The following is a 22783-nucleotide window of genomic DNA, read 5'->3' as shown; positions in this document are numbered from 1 at the left end:
ATGGTTTGTAATTTATAAGTATAATGACTTAATTAATAATTATCAAATTGGTTGCCAATAAATTTTCTGTGGATGAATAAACTGATTAATCAACTAATTTGCTTCTGAAGCCATTCTGTTGTGGACTTTTGGGTCAATGTCCTGTTGCATCACTCAACTTCTACAGAGTTTCAGGTGACGTACAGATATTCTCACATTATCCTGAGGAATTTTTTGATACACTTAGGAATTCCTCTTCCTCCCAGTCACTGCAAGCTGGCAAGGCCCTGATGCAGCAAAGCAGGCCCAAATCATTATGTTTCCTCCACCATACTTTATGATTGGGATGCTGTTTTCATAATGATGTCAACTTTTTATGCCAGATGTAGTGTTGTGTGTTCTTCCCAAAGTTCAATCTTAGTTTCATCAGTGCACAAAACATTTTGCCAGTACTTTAGTAGAGTGTCAATGTGCTCTTTCACAAACTTTAGGCATGTAGCAATGTTGTTTTTAGTAAGTAGCAGCTTCCTTCATGATGTCCTGCCATGCTTGTTCAATGTTTTACCTACTGTAGACTCATAAACACAGATATTAGCCAGGTCCAATGAAGCCTTCAAATCTTTGCCGGTCAGTCAGGTATGTTTCTTTTCCTCATTGATGATTGATCTTGAATGGCCGTCCACTTCTTGGTAGAGAAGCCACAGTCCCAAAGTGTCTCCATTTATAGATTGTTTTCCTAACTGTAGACTGGTGAGTTTCTAAAGTCTTTGACATCACTTTGTAGCTTTATGTAAATCATCAATTCCTGATCCTAGATCCTCTGAAAGCTCCTTTTGGTGAGGCATGGGTCACATAAGCGTATTCTTCTTGTACGGAGCAAACTCAAAAAGTAGCTCTAGTCCACAGCCTCAAAATAATTTTCTTCCAGGTATGGTAATGCCTGACTCCAATTGAATTTTTGGAGGTTATTATTCCAAGGGTTCACATACTTGGACATGCAAATAGTATTTGTTAATACTCTTAACTTAGATAAAGATCAGATCACATTTTATGACAAATTAATGCAGAAAACCAAACAATTCCATAAGGTTCGAATACTTTTTTTTGTCTATGTATTTCAAGTCAAATGTGGGCAACCACTAAGTCACAAACCACTGTTGCTATGCATAAATCATAACACAGTATTACTGGAACAACTTGAACATTATAGTCTATACTCCAATAAACTCTTTGTGAATCATAGGTTTTAGAGTTAATGGAGTTCAATTTAACTTAATAATTTATTTTAGTGAATTAATGTAATGTATTAATGTGTAATAGGCGTTACGGTATATGTTTTCAAAGTAACCATCCTCCCTCTGCCTCACTGCCTTTATGAATCTCCAGTACACTCTCATATCAGCTATCAGATGAATCACTTCCAAAGCAACAAACAAGTAAACAACTAATGAAGTCAAAGCAGTGACCATTTCTTTTTCTTGAGGCAAAACAATTCCACTAAACAATGATAGAGATGACATGACACTCACTTTAGTGTGACACTGATTTAGTGTGACACCTGTGCCAACTGGTAAACATTACAACTGCATAATAATCAAATGCCTAACTTCCCTCCAGCACCCTGCACACACACATACACACACTCTATGGCATCTTAACTGATGGAAACTTCCCTCCCAGGCATAGTGTGGGCTGTCAGTGTGGCCCATTTCCTGCCAGGTCTGAACCAGCTGAGCCAGGGACTCATGTTCCACTCAGGGGGCCTTCAATCACTAAACGCCCCCCTCCCCGACAACCACTTAGTAGTGAGGTCAGCTGCCGGGGCACAGGGTCTGAAGGAGAGATGGGATGAGGTCTCCCTCTGCTGCTGTCTCATCACATGTGCTTTAAAAAAAATACTCACAGCAGTGACATTGCTAAAAATGGAAACCCGCTGTTCAAAAGAATATGAGCTCTGCTGTCATTCAAGGGGGATTTTAAAAGCAGTATGTGCAAAATGTGGATATATGGGAGCATTATGACATGAGTAGTCAAATTTTATACTAATTCATCTAATCAAACAAAACAAGCACAAACAGGTAGTAGTTGTTTAAAGATAACACATAATAAAGGCCAGACTGAAGACAGAATACAAAGAGGCACTTAAAGTATGCGATTTGGATACTGTTGACTTTGATTTATAACTAAATAGCAGAACTCCACCTTTAAAACTAATTCATGCGATTCATTCAATGAACAATATGTTTTCCAGGGATACAACAAAACAAACTCTGTTATGAGTGTCTACAGTGCACAATAAGCCGTAAAGCTGCAACCTTTAGCGCATCCATCCTCCACACTCACTCAACTTAAACTTAACCCAGTGCGCATGCGCATTGCGCAAAGCGCATGCTCCCGGAAGTACATCCATGCACACGTAGCATGTGACAACCTTGAAAAGACTACAAAACAACAACTAGGCAGCTTATGTCTCATAACAAACCGTTTTCGTGATGCCAGTAACAAGACTACTGTAAGTCAAGTTTTTCTTTACATTTGTAGCGCAAATAGTTGTTGAGTCCACCTCAGCTAGAGAAGAAGTCCTTGCTGTTAACGTTAGCATCTCTCAGTCTTCCAGCTACCTGAATTTAGCCTTAACTCACGCCGTTTTCGCATTTTCTAAACATTTACATTGTTTTAAGCAGTGACTTATATGTGAATGTAATGAATGTTATGAATGTAGCCAGAGTTAGCCAGTTAAGCTACAAACATACTGCCGTTAACATGCAGAGAGTCGCAGTGCAGTGTGGGAAACACAGAGGTCGTTGTAAAGAACCACAAATATCAACATGACCACCATTAATTATATATTGCTTGTTTTAAACAGTATTTTCTACAAGTTAAAAAAAAAAAACAAAACACTCAATCTAGCTTTGCTCTTTATTTGGAGGTAGTATCAAAAGTAGGTACGTTTGTAAAACAGGTAATTGCTTATTGTAAATACAGAAAGACTGTAGAGTGTATCCATAACTTTTCTGAGATGTCCCATCACCTCTGCAACCTTTATCTCTTTGAAGGTATTGCAAGCACCATTGTTTTCTTTTTCACATATAGAACATGTTTAGTCAGTTCAGAAAATATTCACACCCTTTTCTTTTTGGACACCTTACCTTCGCACATTTTATTATTATTTATTATTTACTAACGATTGTTAGTCGATTAATAGTATACCCTACAACCATCATACAGTACATGATATGTGATATGAGTCTGCTTCTGTGTCTCATTTCAGATACCCTCTCTACCAGCTGGGTAACCCTCAGCTTAGGATATTCAGACCTAACTGGTTCCTGACCCTGACAAAGCCTGGAAAAGAGCAACCTCCTGACACTGTCCAGTTCCGCATCCCAATGGAGTAAGTTTTTACTTATACATCTTCCCTGGAATTGTGTAGAGATGCATTAAAGGAAATCCAAAGGCTCACTGCACTACTGTGTTACTATGTAATCTTCTACTAATACCTGTCAAGATGTGTAGCATCTCAAAAAAGACAGTTAGTGCTAGGAATGGTAATTAAATATTGGTTCCTGTTTAGAAGTAATTTTAGGTTAGAGACCAACTGACTAGCACGTTTATTTTTATCAGTGCTCAGCATCAGATGTATTGTTTTTAATATTGTACAAGTGAGTGCTTCATATCCTCATTTTGTTTGTATATAAAATTACAAAAATGAATAAGAAATAACATCCACATTTCCTCATCACAGTTAATTATTTATATTGTTGTAACATTTATTAGAAGATTCATTTATGCTGGCAATAATAAGAAAAAAGCAGAATTTGGATCCAATTTACCCCTCCTGACAGTTGCAGGTGCATTTCAGACACAAGGCTGGTCAGAACGAATTAGCTGCATAATATTTTCGTGCTTACAGCCATAATCTTAAAGCTACCAACTGACTCATAGTTTAGTGTGAAAGGAACATCAATGCAAGATACTACATCTGTAAATATGGAGCAGAAACCCACAACAGCCAAGGAGAGCGAGCTGACTGAGAAGCATCACTAGCTACATGAGAAAGTAGCTTGCTCTGGCCTTGTTTGAGACAATACAACTTTATTTCTAACTCATCACCAGCCCACACCACAACATTTTTAAGTCAGCTTTTTTTTTTTTTTTTAATCTGCCAGTCTGTAATCATTAGTATTTCCTTAATATCAAAATGTTTGTGACATTGGTGTGGTAAAAATTATTACGTGTTTGTAGATGGGTTTACTGTGCCTGAGCCCCTTGCAGTTTGAAACCCATTATTGTTCAAATGACTTTGTAGATTGTATAGATCAGTTCAAACGCTAAACTTCTTATTTACATATATTGATTCATTTAATAGTGATTCAGCAGCACTGATGTCTCAGCCTTACATTTGATAGCTAGTGTGAATTCTACATTGCAAATCTTCTTCAGTGTGGATGATAAATTTCACATGGGCCTGAATCTTCGAAGCATCTCAGCATATCACAGCAGTGTTTTATAACAATAAAATAATAAGTGGATGCCTCATTGGGCTGTACATATTTACTATTAAGAGACTATAAAATCTGTTATTTTATTTGTTGTCAAAGTTAATTTAGTTTGTTACTTGTGTTAAACTGCAATAATAGTTTAGTGTCATTCAGAACAAAATGAACATATGTTTCATGTTTTATCATGCACGTTGTAGCATTATTTCTTAACCACTAATATGTAGGTGGAGTTGGGCATCATGGCCAACAGGTGGCGTGACAGCCTTAAGAACAGACATCTGTGGAGTCCGTTTTGAACAGTATAGACACCTTATGGCTGTGTTTAATGAACTCTGTTGCAGTGATGACTTGTCAAAGGCTGACATGGGCAGCTGGCTGGAAGGTGAGGTTTAAAGTACTTTTGTTTGTCACTGTAGTGAAAATTTTGGCCCTGTTGGAGACAGTGAGAGATCAAATATTAATCAGCTAGAAGGGCTAATATTAGTATCATCACAGAAAGGGAAAGCAAAATGTTCTTGATCATTCTCTAAAACTCTAATATATTGTGTATGTATAAATGTTCAGTATGTAACATATCTTAACAGCTTCCTAATTCAACACATGAATGCTCCTTTACTGTATAAACATGTTGTTTTTTTGTCCTACATTTAGTAAGTTTGGTGGGTTTGGATACTACCATTTCTGTCATAAAACACAACAGGAGGTCCTTACCAGTCAGCACTTGGTATGGATGAGCTGAATTTGACTAAATCTGCGAGCCAAGGTCACTGAGGTTCACAGTGCTCCTCAGGCGATGAGGGGCCCAGAGCCCACATTGGGGAGAAAAATTGAAGTTCGAAGCAGATCATCTGTGTGTCTCTGGTGGGGTTTAGACCATAATCTGTTCATCCAGGTGCCTGCCCTCCCACTCTGATTCTTGCCTTTCCTCTGCCAAACTCCTAGGGTGCTTATGTAATTGTGTGTGTGTGTGTGTCTTTGCGCGCTTGTCAGTGTGGGTGAGTCAGTTTGTGAGAATGGTGTGTGTCTTTGTGTATATATGCACAAAAGTGGGTAAGTGCAGGGTGCGTATGTGTTTTATAAGGGTGTGTAAGGATTTTTTTTTTTCTTGCAGTCTTTGATGCTTGGGAGAGGTGCATGGCTGATTGATATGCTGCTGGGGGCTCAGTGCACTCTTGAAATGCTGTTATTTTCTTTTAATACACACAGTGTAGTAAATGGGCACACATAAGCAGACAGTGATACAAACCAAATATCACTCCTACTCCTGGCTTATTGATGAGTCTGAGTCATTACGGCAGTGAAAGCTGTTGTAGTTCTGAGTTTCGAGGGTAGGCGGTGTTAGCGTGGGTAAGTTGTAGTGCCGAGCAGCTGTTAATAAGAAGTGGCAATGTTGACGTTCTCAGGGCAGTAACACAACATGGCCTTTATCTCAGTGACACCTGGGAGCCTGATATCCCGTGATTGTATTTCTTGTACTCTTTTGCTTTTTTTTTTTTTTCTAGTTTTCTTACTTGTTTGCAGTATCACTCACTTGTTATGAACTTGCGCATGTCTTTCTATGTCCCACCCCAGACTCTGCTGTTTATTGTGCTTTTCTTAAATGCTTTGCAGTGCGTCCAAAACCAATCCCTCCTTGGCACTTGTTGTTTGAGACACCTGGGCTGTGTTCTCTCGTAATTCTCTTTCTACCTGCTGGAGGGTAGTATTTGTTTGTCTCTTTGATTGTTCTCGAACCTTTTGTGCTATGTTAGTATTTCCTCTTTGGTCTAGCAGGAACATCATCAAATTTCTAGGTTTACACCGCCACACACCTCTTGTGCCCCACCTGGCATGGATAGAGGCCAACACACACACACACACACACACACACACACACACACACACACACAAAGAAGAGAACACAATGCTGAACGTTGTGTTCAGTTTACTACTCAGTCACATTTCATGCTACTCTGCTGTTTAATGACTATGAAACCAGACCATGCTGCGGTTTCTCACTTTAATCAAACTTGAGCAAACTGACCGAGCTACACACCAGCTCACATTGTCTTGCTATTTACCAGTGACAACCGTACAGTACCTGTTGGATCAAACAAAGTTATGAGCTCGATGGCAGTCACTCCATTTCTGTTCCACTTCATAAACACATGGCTCAAGTTGGAAACCTCGGTCATTTTTCACACTAATTACCCTCAGTTTATGTCGTAGGAAGTAATTTAGTGAGCCAGTAGAGGACTGTAACTAACTGTCGAATCTTTTCTGACCTGTTTCTTTGTGAGGAGTTTACTGACTCCTGCTGACCTTTTCTTCTGATCTATTATTGCTCTTTTGTCAGACCAAAACCCGAACAATAAATCTAATCCGTCATACGTTGCTCTTACACTCCCAACTTCTCAACTGTGTCTTCTCTCACTAAGTGTCAAATTCCTCAATGGCTTTGCCTCTTAACAAAGTCTGCTATTATTATCTTGATACTGTTGATACTGTGTTGAGCAACTTCTGTGTCTGTATTGTCTGTGTGGATGGGTGGGTTAAAGTAATGAGTGCGGGTATCTCGACCTAGTCCTGACAGTGGAGCAGGCTGACAATGAGGAGCGGCTTTCTGTTGCCTTTCATCTGCGCAGAAAACAACTCTCCTGTTTCAGTCTCACCACTAAGCTGCTCTGAGACAATGTACTTTGATGTTGTGTTTGTGGACTGTTTGGTGTACCTTGAATGTTTACCCTACAGTGCGGTGATAAAGGTTACACATTAAATTAAGTTATTTATATATATAATTTCATATCAAGTACAGTTCAACTGTTGAGGAATTCTCCTCTTTTGAGACCAGCTGTCTCGTCTTTCAGTCAGTAGCAGTAATCAGTTCTCTACTGCCCATCCAGTTCCAGGGACAATACCTGTATTTGTTGATCTTCACAGCCAAACAAATCCCTTTAAAAGTGTTGAGTCACATTCTTTGTTTAGTCTCTTTGTCCTTTCTCTGTACTCCAGACATCAGCAAAGGAAAAAAAAGAGGCCGATTATGTATATAAACGCGTGATAAATCAGTTGTTGTAAATTAGCATGGCGACCAGCTTGAACACTCCAAAGACAACAAAACACCTGCCAAATTGCCATTGGTGGTACACTTTGCTTAGAAAAATCTAGATTCTGTCTTTTGTTAAACAATAGTACACCTTTTTTAAACCAAGAAACCAACAGATATGATAAAGAATTTGATGGTTCGGATTTGATAAGCAGATTGTGAACTGGATTTAGAATTGAAAAAATACTCTTCGTGTTTTCTTGTGAGCATCTGTCATCTGTAACTCTGCATCAACCAAATATGTTACTGCATACTCTTTCCCATTCCATTGTAATAAGTCGATCCACCAACTAAAAAGGCACCATTAAAAAACCAAACAAAAAAAACAAAAACCAAATGTACATGCATCCCAGTTCTGATCAAACAATAAGCCACATTAAAAGCCTTTCAGTGGTTTGCCAAATCAAGTTGCTAAAACAAGCAACTTTTCCAAGGAGGATTCATGGTAGCCACAAGAGCATGATGGTTGCTGAATCACCACATATAAAGTAATGTTCATCTTAAAACAACAAGGACATGACAACAGCAACACCCCCATTCTCTGTATCAAATTTTGTTACAGTACAGCGATTACTAATTTACAATCCTTGTGGCACGACACGCAGTTTATACAATAGAGCACAAACACCATGCTTGAAACATGACTCATCATGATGACCACTAGTCCTACTCAAAGATGAAACTGAACAACCAAATTAACATGATTTTTCACATAACATTTGTTCAGTTACCCTTTTATTTTTGGTGAAACCCCAAGTTACAACAATACACTGAATACAACCTGTAGTGTAAACGTGGTCATATACATTTGATTACATTTCAGTCAGTTTCAGCGGGTTGTTTTATGAATGACACTTTTGTGCTGGTGAAGTTCATCTAGTCTTAGTGGTGTCATCTAAAATGTCTTGAAATGTGGCGACAGACACCCCTTCTCATTTTACACTCATGTATCATCTGTCTTACCTTTTTAGGTCATAGTAATTTGCAAACCAGTATGTACTTTTAGACAGTTTACTCTCTTGAACTTGTTCTGTAGTAATATTGCTGACATACAGTGTTTATATTGAGTCTAATCTGCCCCAAATATTATACTTTTAGTTTTATAAACATTTAGAAATATTTTGGTATTTGCACTACAATTTCAGGTCTACTATAAACTGAAATATCCATAGAACAGCTTTTTTAGGTAGAGTGAATTAATCTAATGTAATACATTAGATTAATAAGGCTCACGAATAATGTGTCCACATGTAATCAGACTTTTGCATCTGTCTGTTTGTAGGGGGTTCTTTCATGTGATTTTATTAAATACCTGCTGTCGTACAGCAGCAGCGAGACAAATGCTTTATGAATTTATATAAGATGGCAATATCTTCCTTAATTATTTATATTTATTATTAATTCTTAACTTTTCTACTCTTCAGATTGGTAAATTGTCCCACACAGATTTAAAGATTATAACCTAAATTGAGTTGCAGTATTTTTACATACAGTAATGTCAATATGTAAGATGCATCTGCTTTAGCCATTGTCTATACGTGTTACCCTGCTAAGGCTGTTTGATGATCCCAGCTGTTGGTCTGCGAAAAGGTGGGGTAAATCCTGGACAGCTTCACAGTCTGTCGCAGGGCGACGTATCTAATTTCTTAAATAAACCACAAAATATGGCAACAGGATGTAAAAATTAAAACACGTTCTAATATAGCATATGTTAATCTAGTTTGATAAACCATCATTTCCTATGGGTAAGATTGTCAGTGGTTAAAAAAAGGTGGTCTGGTAAAAAAAAAAACCTAACATGGTAAATTATCATGTCTTTTTTTGATATCTCTATATGCAGGGGCTGTTGGTCAAAATGCCTCTGACTTTCAATCTTGACAGTAAGTGTTTCCTCATCTATTGTGGCTGTAACCACAAGAAAACTTTACAAGAAGTAATGAAGGTATAGTAACTGGGGTGTTTCAATTCAAGGAGCGAATACTGTTTTGACACGTGTTGATGGTGGGAAAATTGTACAATAGCATATCCCAACACGTCAACCCACTATGACGCGCATTGATTTGCTGCAGATGTGTGGGCTTTCATAGAAAACAATGGGTGTGGATGTTTGGACGCGCGTCATATGGCGCCACTGTGTGTTGCCCTTTGGTCTTTCAGCCAGTATTTATTTTGTATTATTTGTGGTTAAATATCTTTTTGAGTGGTGGCTGTATAGGGCATCCGTTATGTATAGCAGCATAAAACACCACCCATTCACCTGGCAGTTCTTTTAGCACCAGCACATTAACAGACATATGGCATGCAGGAGTCTTCATTCAGTATCCTTATTGTCAAAGCTGCCTCTGTTCTGTTGTATTGCACTTTTACAGGTGTACTCTTTCACCTACTTCTCTCAGATTCCTTTTGAGCACAGGTGTAAGTGGACCACCTTAAACTGCTTGAACCGATACTTACAATCTTCCGGGGTCAGTGTGTGCGTTAGCCCACATCTCAGAATAGGACAGAATAGTCCAGGATTCACTTCAAAGGAGGGATTACATTTGAGAGACATAGATGTGCAGATTAATAAATCTGCTGTATTGTCCCCTACACAATATATAATTGTGTATGTATACGATAATACACAATTATGTCATAGCAGCGCACAACACGTTACGTAATGTACCTCCTTCATCCATGCCTGCATTGTGTCTGCATTGTGCATTGTTTTTTTGTTGTTGTCGTTTTTTAAATGTTGAAACTATTAAACTTAAGAGACTTGAGGACCTGAGAACAACAACATTCATAGTCCAAAGAGGGCGATCAACGATAAGAGATATTTTCTATAAAGGCACGTAACTGGAAATTTACCAAAGTCCAGAAAACTTCCAGAAATGCAAGTTTAGATATTGGATGATTATTGTTTACTTCACTGATATCCCCACTTTTATGCAGGGGCATGACAAACAGCAGAAATTACACCTGTTAACAAAGTCTGAATAATGATATGCACCACTTGATATCAGATTTAGGTTTATTTCCCTTAAACATCCCCCTGAATAATACAGAACAATACAACTTTATAAATTGTTTTCTGACAACGATGCCTGTTTCAAACCTGCTCAGCAACAACAGACCATAATTGAACCTAATCCATCGCCTGCGTCATCTGATGCCCTTCTAGGTTTTGTGTTTGGAGTTCTTTCATCGTCTTGGCTGAGGAATCTTTGAAGCATGTGTGTTTGCGTATAAATATATACCAGTTGCTGAGGAACGATGCCTTTAGCCTTGGCAGTTGCTGGAGACAGGTTTTCATTCTTCCTGAGAGTTAGAAGTGTGAAAGGTTAGCTTGTGGAGTCAGATGGGTGTTTATACTGGGATGATGATCAGATGCTGCCTGCATCACTATTGGAGACACCACGCCCTTTGTCTAAGTTTAGCCTTGTTTATGTACACTCTTAACTTGACATTTTCTCCTCAGCTTTCAGCCCAAGGCTTTCTCTGAGACTAGATTCCAGTTTGTAGCTCAGATGAAAGTCATGTGTTTACTCAGGTCAGAGAGAAAACTGCTATGTAACCTCCATAGCCGTAGTGTACAGTACTTATGTCTGTATGAATGTGTTATGAATGTATGATTGTTGATTTATGTATGTTTTTACATTTCACTTGTTATTGCTATTGCAAAAATATTTATTATTATGATCTGTGTGTTTTTTTTTTAGCCATACTCTTTTTTAAATCTAATTGTAGATGCATGGGCATCTTGTGCAGAATATAGTCATGGCATGCTTTAAATATACTATGTATATGTTTTTGGTGGCTGGATAATTGGAATGGTAAAAGCAATAGGGATTTAGAAAATGTACTCCTCATTAATCAGGATCAGTGTTCTATCTGCTAATAATCCAGCGGAGACCTTGCAGTCCCCAGGCTACTTTCCTCTCTTCCAGTTCCCCCGCCCCTGCTTTCTAGGAAAATCTGTCTCTCAGCACAATCACTCTCTCTTTCTTCCTCACTTGATCTCAAGCACCCCCGGTCACTCTGCTCTGCTTCACTGCCCTTTGGCACACGTACTGTGAGATGGGGGTTATGGGGGAGTGTGGGTGCAAATGGAGCAGAAAGGAGCATCTACATGATACATCTTGGGAAATACATCTCTCTCCTCCAACTGGGTAAAGGGAGACAAATAGGCCTAAAGAGGCTTTAACAAACTTGTTTACACCTTTTTTCACACAGAGATGCAGACAACCCTCTGGCCACATTCCAGCGGTACTGGACCACTATTGGCTAAAACGGGAAAGCTCAATGAGCGCTTATTTCTTTCTTCTCTCAAAAGGCAGCTGCCTGAAGTTGGTGATAGGTTTGCCACTTCGAATCATGTTACTTTTTGTAGTGGGGGAGTCAAATGTTTAAATATTTTATCAAATAAATGTAAGCTTTCCTTGTACAATTAGCACAACATAGGCGGTCAGTTGTTCTAGGTCTGCACCCTTTTTTTTTTTATTCATCTAAAATCCAGCCTATTATAGAAGAAACAGCAATTGTTGTACAGCATGGAAACATATATTACATCACTGTTAGTTACAAAGGGTCTTTGTGTTCACAGATTGGATTTTCTCATGCAAATGTTTGCCTCACCTAATATTGCTACAACAACTGAAGGTACTCTTCTGCAAAATAGGGAATATTATTCTGTTATATCAAAGAAAAATATGAGGTGATAGAAGATGCCACATCCGAGGCACTCACATGTCAGACCACAGTATTGCTATTAAGCACTTTGTCAAAAGCATTTGGGAAGTGCTCTCTACCAAGCTAATCCAATTGGCTAGATTGATTAGCAGTTAAAAGCCTGTCTTCCTCTTGTCGGAGCAATACGTTTCAAATGCTTGCCCCGTGAGCTAGCTTTAGCTGGCCTGGCCCACCGGATCAGTTGGTGCCAGGCCCACTTCCTGTGTAGGGTTTCACCGGGCGAGATCAATACATGCAGACAGCTAATTGGATGAACACTGACACTCACATTCATCTTCTCTCCACTTTATGATCCAGAGAATAAAAGCAGCATATGGGTTTATTGGGGAGTGTCCTGTCCTTTACAGTAGCTAATATAGCAGCAGAGTTTATGGGAATGCAATGTGGATGTCGGTGTCAATTAAGTGAATGTGGTGTTATTTGATGCACAGTTATCCAGCAAGTGCTGAAGTGCAGCTTCGGACATCTTCCCTCACTCCATTATTGCCTCACACAAATTCAAACCACTCCTTGGCCATACAAACTCTGATGTTGGGTATATTGCATAATTCCTGGTCCTCTCTCTCACTTTTTCCCTCCTAATGTTTGTTTTTCTGTTCTGGACAGAATGACCAAATATGACGTAAAGAACTACCTGGAGAAGATCTATAACGTTCCTGTGGGTGCAGTTCGTACCAGGATACAGTTTGGTGAGTTTCTTTGTTATGCACATGCAGAGGTCTAATTTACATTCACATGACTTGTAGTGGTTGATATGACCTTATAAAATGTTTATATTTATCATAGACTCATAATGAGAATATAACTGTACCATTAACTGTATTTGTAGAAGTTCACTATCTTGTCTTTACAGGTCAGTTCTGTTTCAACAGAATGGATCCAGGACCCAGGGCCATAGATTTATTTTTAGTGTAAGGCTCTGTTCAGACTGGGCTTCCATTGCTTTAGAAACATGGATGACCTACACTCTGTACTGTCTCTGAACGCCTCAGACACAGCACATCTAAGCTGCTGCTAACAGACAGCTCATTAAGTGCTTTCTATGTAGTGTTACTTTCTTAATGTAGAGCCTGTGCAGAAAGGCAGGTGATAAGGACCACTTTTGACATGAAGAGAGGTAATATCACTTTTACGGCATAGTGCATATACAGATAGTCCCATAAATAATGGAACGCTGATAAGTTTTTGTTTTTGTGCTCTGTACACGCAACTGGCCATGGGTCAGTTTCAGATAAAGTCCAAGACCTCTTGCTCACACACACACACATTTTTAGTTCGATACACTAAGATATAGCGAGAGTGGTTTAGGTAAGGTTTTAAGTATTTTATTTTTATTATTTATGTCATCCTCTCTGAGTAGATTCATCCAGAAATGATAGAGATGTTAGTCTTTGCCCTGATTGGGTTTGACCTTATCTTTGTCTTGTCTATGGAAGAAATATAATCAGACATCACTGCCTGAGTCACTGACTTTATAACTAGGAAAGCTAGTGGCTGGAGAACATTACACACACCATGACTGTACATCTATGTAAAGATATGGAGTCGATCCAAAGAGAAAGAGAGGGAGTTAAGGGAGTGGTGAAAACACTTGATTCGTGGTATGCAATATGAAGCCACAAACATTTCGTCCAAATTAAAATCCTAAAGTTGTACTGCAGCTGTTGTGAGTAAATTAGGCAAATGGTACACACACACACACACAGACACACACACACACACACACACACACACACACAGACACACTGTCAGTATACTAAGCTCCTAATTTCAACTATGCATTAAACTTTCTTTACAAACACTGGAAAAAGACTCAATCAACCAGTACATTGAGAGGTCATGTTTCACTGATTAAGAATCATTTTAGTAATTTGCAAGCTATATACTAAAATCCAATTTTGAAGTTATACTGTGTGAAGCATGGTGGTGAGGTAATCTCTGCAGCCCCATCATCAGTGAGGCAGTTGTGGCTAAGACGTACAGCGCTTTGAGTACCAGCCCTATGTAAGTGCAGACCATTGATTTGAATTCATGCTACAATGGACGCACAGCCGAAAATATTTTCAAAGCATCAATAAAAACATGAAATGACACCTAGAGCAGCCATTGCAATCAAACTGTAGCTAGCATTTCAATCACTCATCATTTTACCGAAATGTTGCTAAATACAATTATATTGTCATGCTGCAACTTTAAACCAAACAACTTTTCCACTATTAGTTTAAGTTTTTGTTGGAGTTGTTGGCATGTAAACTTTGTGCTAAAATTTACACTATAATTTTTAAGGTCATTACCATCGAAAGAGCACTTTTTATTAGTTGATGGTTGTGAAAATTCAATTTTGGTTATGGTGTAGGGAATTCGCAGAAAGATGATATTATGAAGCATGAAGTCTAATTCATTCTGTTTTGGAGACTGTCAGTGGTGGTTAGCAGCGATTAGCAATTTCAGCTTGCAATGAAGACTGTCTTCCCATTGACATGCAGCTGCGGGACTGTTTTCCAGCGGCTAGTTGCGGTAGTGGTTAGCGTGCCTTGCTCTCCTTTCCCTCCTAACACACACAGCTGCTTATCTGACAATCTGCTGCCGCAGCACTCTAACCTCCAGCTGTCCCAGGACACCCTATGCTCCCTTCTTACAAACGTGCACTATTTGCAAACATGTATTTTCAGGGCCCGAAGTGCCCCATCCCTTTCACTCACATCCCAACTTTAAATTTCCCTTCAAATCTTCTTGACAAGGATCATCACAGAGCTCAGAGCAGTGCTATATTATTGACTTAATAATCCTTTTGGCCTTTTATGGGGGGATAAAACAACTTGAGTTTGCATGGACTGATATGGGGGCTCTATTAGAGTCCTGGAATTAGCAAAATTTGTGGAAGAAAAGAGAACATATGGGTGGCTAGAAGTTGGAGAGGCATCAAAGGAACGGGCAAGAAGGGGAGATGTGAGCCCCCTCTGATGTGCATGAAGGACCATGAGGAACCCCCTCTACCTCTGGAGGAGAGACTGAGTAAGAGGGAGGCAATAGGAGAAAGGCGCCTAGCTTAGCCTAACTTACAATGTGGAGGACCCATTAACAGTGTTTATTACAGTTGTGTCATTAAACACTAGAGGAAATAAAAGCTCTTTGGGAGGTTGGGGGGAAAGACAGCAATGAGAGCTATATAGAGAAAGGGGTGGCTCAAGGCCTTTGGTGAACCTGATGTGTTATCAGAGAAGACATCCCTGTCTGCGTCAGGAGTTACACTCCATTGGCATAGGAAAGACGGGAAAAGGCAGAGAGCAAGGGGTGCAAACGACCCTTTCTTTTCTCCATGGGCATCAGGGGTATTTTGGAAAGAGTTGCCATGGTTACTGCTCTGGCCTGGGATTTGTAACGTGATAGCTGGTTGCCAAACCGCAATCTCAAAGTGGGAGAAATTGTGCTTGCGTTTGCAAGTGTTGTATGAAAGGTCTGTGTGTCTGTGTTAGGAAATAGCTACATGAAGCGAAACACACTTTATATTTTCACTAGGTATGCATTTATGTGTTTGTTGTTTATGGGAGGACAGGTCAGTGTCTTAGCTTGCTCTTTGAAGATTTACCATTTCCCTGTAGATTTCTTTAGCAACCTAATCACAAACACACACACAGAGGCACACACACTTTGTTACCTCTGTCTCCCACCCACACAGGGGCCTCCAGTTGGCCTGGGGGACTTGGAGGGGGGTGTTTTACAACCCTTCTCAGGGCTTTCCCTGAGCAGTGGGCTGCCTGGCTAGTGATTACTAGGTACACGTACCATACGCACATAGTCACGCACAGACACACACAAATGACTCATTACAAAGGAATGTTTCCCTTGTTTTTCATGTCATAAACCGTTCCCATGGCAATGTTAGTTCCTCAGTGGGCCCGTTGACTTGACCACCAGGGTCTCACAGAGATTAGAGCTCGAAAGCAGAGACGAGCTGTTTGACTGTCGAGGACATTATCCGTCAGTGACACAACGTCTAGGTGATAATGGCCAAAATATTAGAAAGGTATATTTTTCCATATTGATTGGTATGTATTTATACATTTAATACCAACAACAACAAGCAAGGGAACACATGAACATATGTTGAGCCTCACGGATAAAAACTGTGTATTATGATGGGTAGTATACAACAGAATAGGGATGTCCTGATTAAGTTCTTTTGTCCATGTGAGTTTATTACCAATTATATTCAGTATACAGAGTTTGATCTGATAGTTACACAATATTTACCTACAGTAAAGACGATATCTAAAATTTGGAAAATAACATTTGTATCCTACTTAGTCTGATGCACCCTAGTTGTTAGAGCACAGAGAACTCCTAACTCTGAAATTGATATGACAGGATCCTCTTGAGTTAAGATATATCACTCCTAAATCTTCTGAAACTAAACAAACTTGATGTTGACGTTACAGATTGGAGCGTCTTTGCTCACAAACAATCTTCACCAGCTCTAGAGAGCACTCACATTACTCACAGAATTGCTGTTTTTCAATGACAACTGAAACAGCCTGTTGTTTTTGATGTTTAGCAAATTCTGCCGACCTCAGTATCTAAACTCAGTCAGTTGCCGAAAGTGTTGGGGGGTTACTAGTTACCTGTAATTAAATTATAGATATACGCAATTGTAACTAGTTACAGATACTGAGAAAAAGATCAATGTGTTCAATCCAAATGTTAGTGATTACTAACATTAGCGTTAGTTATTCCAAAGATTGCATCTGATGAAGGCGCTGGCATTAAAAAGCAATAAAAAGCTGTTCACCAGTGGTTAACATGCTCTCAACATCAAACTGCTTACTGTCAAATATGACATTTAAATCTAGTTGTTCATGGTAAATAGTGTTGAGTACTGTTACAGCGTTTAAATTTATGTTTTTAATAATTATTCGCTTTATTATTCAGAACATTTGTTTCAAAGTATTCAAAGACTGATCAAATGTAATTTGTTACATTACTTTAGTTAAACAGTCACCAGTGTAATTGCTACTAAATACAGGTTAATTTACCTTACTGGGTATTTATATTGATATTAGGGTTCCACAAGATAATCATTTGTTTTAATGTTTTTGTTGAATCTTTACAAATGCAGTCTAACTAACCAGTTAGTATCAGTAAAGTGTCAAAATCTTACTAATTTAGATTTCCTTTTCTTACAAGATGCCGTTTGTCTCAAACATTGGCTTTGGGCTATCCCTGCCTGTTGTCTCAATTATCTACTAGATTTAAACTCTTTACTATTGGTCATCTAAGGGTTTGCGTTGTGCCTTTGCCCTGTTTGACTCTAATGAAGACACAGGTGTGTTCACAGTTCATACAGTTCACTTCATACAGGTGATTTCTAAAACCAATTGTCTCTACCAGTTAACAAGTTTTCTTTGTTAGCAGGGTATATCATATTACTGAGCCCTACCATCTTCATAATTATCATGTTTATAACTCAGCCCCATATCTGCTTTCTCACAACCAGCAGCTCGTCTTTCTTTTTTTCATTTTTATTAGCAAATGCAGTACTTGTTGTTGTCTTTGTTTTTCAGGCTCCAACAAGAAGAGGAATCACCTAAACCAGAAGGTTAAACAGCCCGATTATAAAGTAGCTTACGTTCAGCTGGTGAGGACGCACACACACACACACACACACACACACACACACACACACACACACACACACACACACACACACACACACACACACACACACACACACACACACACACACACACCAACCCACACATACACCCATACACTCACCCTCTTACTCCCAGACTACATGTGTGAGTGTGTTTGAGTAACATTAGCTCATTGACTGCTGTCCAGTACACAGTGGGAGCTGGAGACCTCTCCATAATAAGTTTCTCTCTATCTAACACCCAGCCCACTTCGGTTTTTTTTACTTATTATGAGGGCTGTGTTATTAAACCCTAGGAGGAAAGAACATTTTTAGGGCCTTGAACATTGCTTGGGCTATTTTTGAAGGGGGGCTTGCTTAGTGAGGGAGGTGTCACTGGTTATTTGTTGTTCTTCTGAAAAGCATTGAGGGGAACTTGGGCTTTAAAGGTGAGTTCCTAGGTTGTATCTAGTGAAAATGGACATGCTTCTATTTATTTCCCCCCACATAAGTATTGTGAAACAGATATCTGGTGTAGCTCTTCTTTCTGTGTATGTACATTGCGCCACAGATCGAATCCGAGAAAACGTGCACTTAGTGTATGTGACAGCCCACACTCGCATTTTATCAGGTCTGTTGACTTCCCACCTCTGTTTGAGGTGAGCTGTGGGTCAGGAAGGCCCTCTCCCTGTGTGTCTTGACAATGTTTAAAGTCTGTTATACTTTGAAACTAAATGAATCTCCCAATAATGTCAAAAACTCACTGTTTTAATGCACCTTTGATGCAGACGGGGAAAAAAGCAAGGCTCCTTTGTTTTGTGCCTCCTGTTTTGATCTTGCTCCGATAAATCAACAGTGGTGTAGACGCTTGTTTACGCTGTGCCGCCCATCCGACTGGAATCCATCAATCTTGAAATGGATGAATAATGAAAATTGTCTAAACATGACAATTTGAAATAGGATACATAATTGAAGCAGCCATGAATCTTTTAAACAGGAGACTTCCTCTTGTCTGACACCAAGGAAGTGGCCTGTGATTTTGTGTGTGTCTGGAATTCCCAGCGGAGTCAATAGTGACACTGTTTCACCAGACTTGCACAGCAGTGTGAGGGTGCGGAATAGCGCATGAACACACACACACACACACAGACACACAACTTGTGACATGTGTGCATCATTCATGCATGCTGAGCCCTTGAGGACTGATGTTTTTACTTCAGTGTCATTCGCTTTGTAGTTACAATCGTGTTGCGGTTTTCTGAAGTCATCATGCTCATTTGCTGGTGAACAACAGACAGAAATGCTGAGATGCAGGCTCGTTGTGCTTAAAATGGGTTTTAAAACCAAATATCCGGCCTGGTCCTCTGTCAGGTTTTCAGAAAAACAAGCTCTCTCAATTCCCTTTCCTTCCTCACTCTTTGCAAGTGTGTATGTGTGTGTGCATGCGTGTGTGCACACACACACTTACACAAACTCACACACACAGAGCCCAAGAAAACCCTCCTTTCTTCTGCAGCGGTGGGTAGAAAACAAGATTGTTCCTAATTGACTCCACATGTGGTAGAGTGTTCTGTGGGTCGATGCTCACACCGCGGTCCCCCAATCTACCCTCATCCTTCCAGCTCCCCCCTCTCTCCTCCACTCCCTCCATCAGCTAATATTGCAGCAGTAATACGGTTGCACTCTCTCCCTCTCTTGCTCTCTCTCTCTTTCTCTCTCATTCCTTACTCTTGGTTTGTGGTAGAGAGGAGGCCTCCTCTTAGCGGGGTTCCGTGACCGCCTTTTTCGTGAGGCTTGGAGGGGGGGACCGCAGAAAAGGGGGAAGACATAGTGTCCGCATGTGTGAAATGTGCACTGTGTGTGGGGAAAGTCTGTATATGTGAGTGAGGGGCTGCAAAGGGTGAACTAGGGAGGTGACTAAGGCCATGATGGAGTCATGCCAGAGCAGTGAGGTCCAGAGACGGGGCAAATGGATCAGGGGGAGGGGGAAGAGTCTGTGTGTGTTAGACAGGGAGCTGGTGCTGGTTGCAGGGTGACAAAAAAGCAGTACAAAATGAAAATTCTTTTGTCTATCAGAATACTTTTACATCTTCCTGCACTTGAATGCCACTGGTTTGTTTAGAATGAAGCTTTCACACACTGCTAGGATTAGCTGAGCCTAAAAAGGGCCTAACTCTAGCCACAAACAGTTGTTTCCAGTTTTTGCAGTCAACTAGTTTCATTAGATTTATTTGATACTAAAAAGGGCTGATGTTGGAAAATCTTGAGTGTTGCACTTTTTGACCTCTTAGAGACATTACTTCATGTACAGTAGATGTGATTAGATTTCTTGTCTGGCTCACAAAACCTTTTATGTATAAATATTTTCCTTGGGTTTTTAAGAATATTTTAGTGTACTAATAATCACAAGTTTATTATCTGCAGAAACCTGTAGCATTTTTGCAGCAAACCCTCTTTCAAAGATGACTTGAATCAAAATCAGGATGTGTCTCGTACAAAAGACTTTTTTGCAGTCAACCATGTTCATAATGCATTTCAGACCCTGCAGCCTACCCTCATTAAATTCTCTTGGCCCATCTCACCGCTGAAGTGCACCACACCGCTATTCCTAGTTAAATGTAGTTTTATTTGAAACTTTCATAAACCCAATCTAGTGCTTTTCATAAAAGAGTTTGCAAATTACAGGCATTTCTGAATGTTTTCAGTCATTGTTCAGCAACAGTATTGTCAGTCAAACATTTACAATAAAGTACACTCTGCCTGGCATGTAAATGAAAAGGCTGTGGTGAGTTTTGGTCTGAAGAGGACTTATTTTCTCTCTTTGGAGTTGCAGCTAGTTTGCAAGCAAGCTTTGCTGACTGGTGCCAGCTGCAGCACTTCAGTGGGCTGAGTGCTCAGAGTGCATGTTGAAAACTCCCAAAGGGTGACGCTGTAAATGTATGAATGGGATGTCTGACCAGTGTCAGCATTTCTGAATGATCCAGTTTATTGCAAGATGCTGCTGTAAAAGTAATAATGTGAAAACATTAGGCAGATTGTCTATATACAATTTGCAGATTGTTCATAGGATTCTCTATTTTAACATTAAAGGATCCATTTAAAGGATTTAAATAATATTTGTATTCACCAAGTTTCAATTATGTTTATAGTTCTCTTATTGCACCACCATTGTGTTAAATTATACTGTTTTGAAAGGAAAATAAGAACATATTGCTAACTTTGTTTTGAGAGGTTGTGAAATATTGAAAAAGAGGAATCTCAGACATTTTTAGTTGTTTTCAGCAGTCTGTGTTTTTTGTGTGTGTGTGTGTGTGTGTGTGTGTGTGTGTGTGTGTGTGTGTGTGTGTGTGTGTGTGTGTGTGTGTGTGTGTGTGTGTGTGTGTGTGTGTGTTAGGTACTGCATGGCACGTCCAGGCACCTGTAGGATGCACACGTTGGAAATCACACTTGTTAACTGTTGTTTGACAGTTGATAAATGCCTAATAAAATTACACAGAGAATACAAATCCATGTGCAACAGTCATCTGGGCTTGCTTGGAGTTGTTTAGTTCATCCTTTTGCAGGGTGTGGTTGCACAAATCCCACACAAGCTCAAGTTTATCTGTAGCTCACTTCTTACAGTTAGAGAAAAGTCTGCATTAAGGGTGAAAATAGTGAAAGTAGATGAGTGAAGCAGCAGAAGGCAGAGCAGGCACACAGATGGTCCAAGGTGTTGTCACGATGCCGACCATTAGTTGTCATGAAATGAGCAGCTAGTTTTGTTTACGCATAAACCAATGATGTCACTATTTTGATAGTAGTCACGATCTAGTTCTCTATATCTGAGGACTGCCTAAACTCGTGCACATATCTAAAATGTTGCTACTTAGTCAAATTGTAATTTCCATTACATTAAAATGTTATACATTTAGTGGGGTCAAGATGTCTGACACATTTTAAGAAGCTGTGTTTACCACCCAAGTTCCAAATCTAAGCTCTTAACATGTTTTCTAATGAGGTCTGGTCAATGACCATCTTCTCAGAGCAGTTTTTACATTTCTCTATTCTTCTGGGGAGATTTGCACATCTTAAAAACAGAGCTCTTTCACATGCACAAACAGGCCTTTGTTTTTGTGCCTGGTGGCCGAGTTTTCATAAAAGTGGTAAATAAGGTGCCAAGGTTTCTCCCTGGGCCCCTGGTCACTGACAGCATTACAGCATTCCAGATCCACCAGTCACATTGCCTCAGACCCAACGACCACAGAACAAAACAAGATATGAGGTTGGACCAACAGTTGTAGAATAAGTGGTAGCTTCATTCAAATTGCTCATTTCCCGTGTTTCTTTCCGTCGCTTTCTCCACCCCCGCTTGATCCACGGGGAAGGCATCACTCAGTGAGAGAGAGGGAGACAGACAAACAGAGTGGCAAACATGGAAGGGTTGTAACACAGCTGAAGGGGGGGGGTAAGGAGGGAGGGAGAGAGAAAGAAACAGCTGTATTGAGAGTGATTATGAGAGTGAATCTGTGGAAGTGAGGCTCTCCTCTCTGTTTGACTGACACTAGATGGCAACGTTTTGCTGTACAGCTTCTCTCACTAGCCTCCCTTCATCTCTGATCTGTTATTGACTCCTTGTTGCTTAACAATAGACCCTCTGGGGTTGTTTGTATATGTGTGACTGTGTGTATCTGGCAGTGCTGAGGGGTGGTGGTGGAGAGGGGTACAGGATGGGGGATGCAAACCCCCGTGATCTCCTTCTCCTCCCCTCCCGTTTCTGTTCTCTGCTCTGAGTGAAGCCCCGGCTCTCTCAAGCTGGAGGTGCTGAATCAGACAGTTGGGCCAAGTGGGAAATCTTGCTTATCTGTATGGAATTTT

General features: G+C 39.9%; 1 protein-coding gene across 1 annotated transcript in view; it reads left to right on the top strand.

Moving 5' to 3' along the window:
- Positions 1-2371: 2371 nt before the first annotated feature.
- mrpl23 (mitochondrial ribosomal protein L23) overlaps positions 2372-22783 on the top strand; it is a 37209-nt gene continuing 16797 nt past the window's right edge. The window contains exons 1-4 of the mRNA XM_026365102.1: positions 2372-2491; positions 3251-3373; positions 12904-12986; positions 17859-17932. Coding sequence (XP_026220887.1) covers positions 2472-2491; positions 3251-3373; positions 12904-12986; positions 17859-17932 — 300 coding nt within the window. The 5' untranslated portion in view covers positions 2372-2471. The remainder of the gene's footprint in view (positions 2492-3250; positions 3374-12903; positions 12987-17858; positions 17933-22783) is intronic.

This window comes from Anabas testudineus, chromosome 6 (assembly GCF_900324465.2).
Source record: "Anabas testudineus chromosome 6, fAnaTes1.2, whole genome shotgun sequence".
NCBI classification, from domain to species: domain Eukaryota; kingdom Metazoa; phylum Chordata; class Actinopteri; order Anabantiformes; family Anabantidae; genus Anabas; species Anabas testudineus.
Note: the sequence above shows the minus strand (reverse complement) of the source record. Positions and strands in the feature narration are given on the sequence as shown.